This window comes from Elaeis guineensis, chromosome 1 (genome assembly GCF_000442705.2).
Source record: "Elaeis guineensis isolate ETL-2024a chromosome 1, EG11, whole genome shotgun sequence".
Lineage (NCBI taxonomy): Eukaryota > Viridiplantae > Streptophyta > Magnoliopsida > Arecales > Arecaceae > Elaeis > Elaeis guineensis.
In genome coordinates, this window is record NC_025993.2 from 180797609 (window position 1) to 180803608 (window position 6000).

The following is a 6000-nucleotide window of genomic DNA, read 5'->3' on the forward strand; positions in this document are numbered from 1 at the left end:
TATCTACTGTTATTCTACAAATTGCTAGCGCTCGCTAACGCTCGTATATCAAAACCATTGCATGCTTTCACTACTACAAGACAGCATAGCTCACCTAATTAAGCACACCAATGTAAAAGGTTCCTTCATGATCAAGAATTTAGGGATAAAGATACCATATATACATAGAGCACCCCTACAGATTTACAATGAATCATGCACCTGCATTGCTGTGATGCATAGTTCAGTTGATATATTAAAAAATAAAAAATAAAAAATAAATGAAGCCAAAAGGCAGTAACATATTTTAAATCAAAAGTAAAAAAAACTACTAAAGAAACAGGTAACAAAAAAGGGTGAAATACCAACAGGGAAGTTAAGCTGTTTTAAAAGTACAACAGCTTCAGCTCTTGCTTCAATAGGTTCAGAATCCGAATAAATCTTTGCCTGAAATTACATGTCATCAACAGTCAGCACGTAAAAACTCTCTTATGAAAATAAGTATTTCAAACTACTTCACTGAACACCTCCATAAGGAACATACTTCAATTAACTCACTTATGCTCCAAGACATAACAATGTATAAAGAGAATCTAATAATGATAACACGCACATTTTTCAGGACTTACTTTCACCATATGCAAATACTGTCAGCTCCTTGCAGAAATTTATCATTCTTTAAACACTAATAGTTTAATTGGGAGGTGGGTGAAAGGTACACATTACACCACTAGAAGGAAACAGGAATTATTAGCACCATGTATTGAATTCATTGAGCTTCATTATAACTACTGTAAGGCAAGAAATGCTGAGACAAATGAATAACGAGGTTGCTTAATTACATCTTTGCAGTACAAGAGCAAGTTAAAAAAGATCCAATGTCATTATTTTACAGTGAAAACCAAAAATACTTGATATAATTTTGGGATTTGCAGATTCAAGTGTTTTTGGACCCATCATTGTTTATGGCATATACAAGCTTATTTACATGATGAAAGATTAGATATTTTTAGCATGTTTGAGGAAAGAGAACAAAAGATAGTAGCTGCTCTACAATCAGCTTAACAACTTTCAGGGGGATGTGTCATATACAGCTTTAAATGATTATAATCAACTTGATGCTTAACCAAAAGAACCAGATCTTCTTGAGCTCAAGAAGAAAAGATCTACTGCAGTTTTTCATTATGAGAAGCTTACAAAAAATCTGGAACTAGTGTGCCATATTTTCTCTGTCATCAATTTGGTTCATGAGGTAGAGCATTATTGGCCTAAAAATCTTTTGAATTTAGCAGATTCTACAATTTGGTAAGAAGTCTCAAAGCTAACCTAGGTAAAGCATCCAAATTGGGTAACATGGCTAACCAGGTTCTGATCGTGCAAGCATTAAGACTTAAGATTCACAGCAAGAAAATCACATGTGAAATACCATGTTGTTCCTTTAGAGACTGGAAATAAGAAATAAAACTGGATTCAGTAGTAGAAAGATTTTCTGTAGATGCTTCATCTTCCACCAAAGCTCGTGTGATAGAGATATCCTATAAAGATAAATCTTATAGAACTTGTTAGATTATACATCTATCCTTTGGCAAGCAATAGTATGATAGATATTCTTCAATTACTCAATAATTAATATCTTCAACACATTATCAATCTACATGTTGACCCACTGATGAAACAGTTCAGACATTTACCAAGAGCCAGGACCATGCAAAGCCTAATCGTTTCCTTCAGTACATGGTTACATCACAGCACATTGTTAATGTATCATTATCAGTGTTTCAAAATACTCCACATGGTTTGTTGTGACAGTTCCAAGACATTTACCACCTAGCATGGGGCGTATTGTGCCAAACTGGTGGGTACTAAGTGTCAGTATGACCCAATACCCAGTGCCAATACCAAGATACGTCCCATAGCAGCATTCAGTATGGGTCTACAGATTACATCCTAGTATGCAATTCAATGTTGAGACTACAAAGTACAAACAATACTCCACACTTATTATCTATTTGTTTAGCTACTTAGTAATGTTGTATTGACTATTTTGCCACACCTAGGGAATTTACTTTTTAAGGTAAGCAACTCAACCCCAGTCAATGGGTCCACTCAGCTGTGCCAAACACAAGGGAGTTTAGAGGCATTAGGGAGGATGAAGACCAACATGAGTTTAAAATCAAGTTAATAAAAATTGAATTCAGTTTTATCAGGGTATTTGTGTTAGCACAGATGAGTGGTGGTACATGGAGGAGGAGACTAATTCTGCATATTAATTTACATTAGAATAATTCTGCATATTAATTTAGGAGGCCACTTTTAAATCAAGCCACATAAAGCTACCTGAAGGTTCTGAATGACTAAGTCCATTGCCTCTTCAGATGCCTTCTTACAATCTTGGAAGGATGAATCCCCATATGCCTACCGAAGAAAAAGCACATAGCAACACCATTAATAATTAGACTGACTACAATGGAAGTATAAGATAAGAGACAACCAAATTGGGAGAAGATCGGAAAATTGAAGGAACTGAACAGGAAAACTAACCTCAAAAATTGGCTTGGCTCCAGTGAAAAACCTCACTGCATCTGCATACGCTTCTGTTTTTATACATTTTCCAAGTCGAGTTGGAAGATCATAAATAAACTGTATTTCCAGAAACATAAAAATATTTTTAAATTAGCTGTATCTTACATGAGCTGCATTTAACGTCTTTCTTGAAAAACAATTCCTAGTGAATACAAAGACAATCTGCAAATGTTTAAGAAGTTATATTGAAGACATGAAACCACCTATTATGTGCATGTCATTTTTTTTTCCCAGCAGTGTAACTTCAAGTCCTGATTGACAACATAGGATACTGACATAAACCGTCCTAAGAATTTCATATCAACAGAAGTAATGCCGGAGTAACAAATATTGTGCATAATGAAACATATACATGGAAACCAATAAATAGCTGATGTTCTTGAATCACTGTCCAAAGCCATGCAAAAATATGATAGAAACAGTAAGCCATCTATGCAAGTGACAGAATGGTAAAGGTAGGAAACTAGGAATAAATACAATGAAGCACAAAAAATTAGGTGCTCTTTTTTTTTAAATTATGCTAATTAAAATTACATAATTTTTGCAAGAATCCCAAAGATCAAGTCAGTCAGAGGTGCCCTAGTAGAAAGATGTATCCAAGGCAGAGAAGCATTTTCAGTTTTAGGCATGACGAATCCATTAAGGAGAAGCAAAGAGCTTCACTTAAATTATTATGACCGCTTTGCAATTTCTAACGATCAGGGTTAAAGAACATATCCAGCAAGAATAATAGTGGAGTGTGACATACAGTGGCTTCTCAAACACTATACATCATCAAGTTAGGCATGACTTGTGCAAAGCTGATTGTTTTGATATTTTCTCATTTCAAATAAAAAGCATTAATATCATGATATCAGAACATAAACATTAAGGTTCAACTCCATACTTGAACTTTACGCAGAAGATTTCGAGTGCGATGCAACTTCTCTATGTGTTCCCTCTTCTCAAATAAAGATGTATTCACTATGTCACTCCTGGATTGAACAGATGTAATCTGAAAAGAGGGTATAAAGCAGGCAGAATCTTCGTTAGGCAAAATGCGAAGCAAAAAAAAATAAAAAGCTAAAACACAAATGAAGACATACCTTCGCAAGGAGTTGCCCCATATTTGCCTCCATTCCAACAATATTATTTTTCATCCTATAATAAATAAACAAAACTAACAACCTCAAAATCTGTTTCCTAATGCATAACCAATGTAACATGGCAGGTAATTACATCAAAAAACAATTATGCAAATGACATGAGACCATGAGTTAATCTTATTGATGTTAACTCAGAAATGAGAAAAGAGATGCCAACAATCTTTTTTCTTTTTCTTTTGTTCTAAGATGAAGAAAGGCATGCAACATGCCCTTGATAGTTTTGACCTTTAAGAAATTGTGGGTTGAACATATCTGCATTCTAAGCACTTTCACACATAAACTCCTTTTTGAGACTTAATCTTCCCTCCTTCAATTTCAACCTGATAGACTTCCTTCCATGGAGACACCGCACAATACAATAAAATGCACACACAATGTGCTAAAAAAGAGTCTTGCAGGACCAAAAAAATGAAAAGAATTCAATAGCAGCAACAAGGCAGGTGCAAAAAAGCATCATACAAAAGCAAAGCTAGGATTATAATAAGAACAACAAGTGATACAACCTTTTTATAGTGTCCGTGGCACTGATGAATTTATTATAATTTTCATAAACTAACATCTGTAAATCAGTATCCAGATTCTTGATCTCAGCTGCCATCTCAACATGCTTCTGAAGAAGCCCCTCCAAATTTGACTTTTGAACCTGTAAAAGGCACAGTAGAAATTATATCCCTGCTTAGCTACATGCAATATCCAAATTATCACAACACAAGAACTCCTCAACAAACATTGGATCAATCATTTTCAAAGCTTTCGTGTCAACCTATATTGCACAAGACACATACTGACACACATTAGCGATCATGCTTTCATATGCAATAAGGTCAATCCCAAACTGCATAAAAACAGGACACATGCCATTGGATTTCACTAATTCTCATAGTTCAAGAAACTCCACGAAAAGTCCAAGCTTACAAAGAACCTTTTTATCAAAATCCCACTCGTTTCAGTGGAATATGATTTAGAAATTGTCAGCAAGAAACAATCAGAAGAAAGAAGAGATCCAATCTCAGATGATTTCGACATCCTCAGATCCATAAACAGTGAACATGCAATTGGACTCCACCGATTCTTGCAATTCACACTATTTGTCATGAATTCACGATTAATAACATTCACAACATCAAAAACCCACCTGTTTCAACTGCTGTAACAAGGAATCTCCAAACAAAACAACGACCACAAGAAAGAACCAAAATGTTTGCAATTTAAAACAACCTCATCATCCCCGAATCAAGAAAACAGATCAAGATAACAGGAGCGGGATCGAAGATCCCCGCCCAAATTTTGAGAAGGGGAAGGAGGAGATCTGATACCAGAAGGCCCATGTAGATATCCGGATCGAAGGCAGGGGAATTGATGGAGTCGAGAGAGGCAGGCTTGGCGTGGGGGGAGGAGGCGGCGGCGGAGGAGGGATCGGGGGAATAGAAGCTCGCCAGCAGCTCCCGCGTCCGCTTCGCCTTCTCGTCCAGAGGAGGAACGTTGTCCGCCGCCATTCCTTCTTCCTCGTCCCTACTTCTCTTCTCCTTTCTGTTGGGTAGTCTCTCCGCGGAGGGACGACGCCGGTGTTCGATTTATACGTCACAAGAATTCAAGATCCGACGAGGTCTCCCTCTGAGTTGGTAACAAGAGGAGGAGAGGTTTTCCGAGGCTATGGCCCTTTCTTGGCATACAAATATAAAATAAAATATTTCATCAAAAAATATAAAATAAAATAAAATAAATATCTATATGTTAAGTCCGTGAAGCCGCTCGCATAAAAATTAAGTGCGCATATTTTACAAACATATTCTCGGCGAAAGAGACTCCGACTTTGATACAAAAATATGGAATCAGGACCTACGCGTGTAAAGTAGTTAACGATAAAGCTAATATGCTGTGGAGTTTGACATAACGATCTGAGTTTCTCTGGCATCTGGACGGAATTAAGCAGCAATAGTAAAACTGATAAACTACAGAAAACAACGCATAGGTTTTGCTATTTTGGTGAAAATGATGATGGTAATATTGAAATAATAATGTCATTGATAGAAGGTTCAAACTATGCTGATTATGCGGCTAAGGAAGCCTACTGAATAATATTATCGATCTTTTTTAAACTCCAATTGATATTAATTGTAATTTTTTTAGAGAGATATGTGCTATCATATAGATTCATTATGCGTTTATTAAGAGGCTAATCAATCCATTAATTGGTTAGAGAAGGATTCTATTTTTAGATGAATGATTTTTTTGTTCAGCAGTATAGTTTGTAAAAAGAGGAGGAAAAAAAATGAGGAAGACAAAATAGTTT

The 6000-nt window shown here is 35.9% G+C and overlaps 1 protein-coding gene across 2 annotated transcripts in view; it reads right to left on the minus strand.

Annotated features, from left to right (window-relative positions):
• LOC105040050 (vacuolar protein sorting-associated protein 51 homolog) overlaps positions 1-5340 on the minus strand; it is a 28499-nt gene extending 23159 nt beyond the window's left edge. For both annotated transcript variants that reach the window (XM_073250605.1, XM_073250604.1), the window contains exons 1-7: positions 5024-5340; positions 4211-4350; positions 3648-3702; positions 3449-3556; positions 2521-2619; positions 2317-2394; positions 349-426 (exon numbers count right to left, since the gene is read on the minus strand). In XM_073250605.1, the coding sequence (XP_073106706.1) occupies positions 349-426; positions 2317-2394; positions 2521-2619; positions 3449-3556; positions 3648-3702; positions 4211-4350; positions 5024-5203 (738 nt within the window). In that variant the 5' untranslated portion in view covers positions 5204-5340. The remainder of the gene's footprint in view (positions 1-348; positions 427-2316; positions 2395-2520; positions 2620-3448; positions 3557-3647; positions 3703-4210; positions 4351-5023) is intronic.
• Positions 5341-6000: the final 660 nt, after the last annotated feature.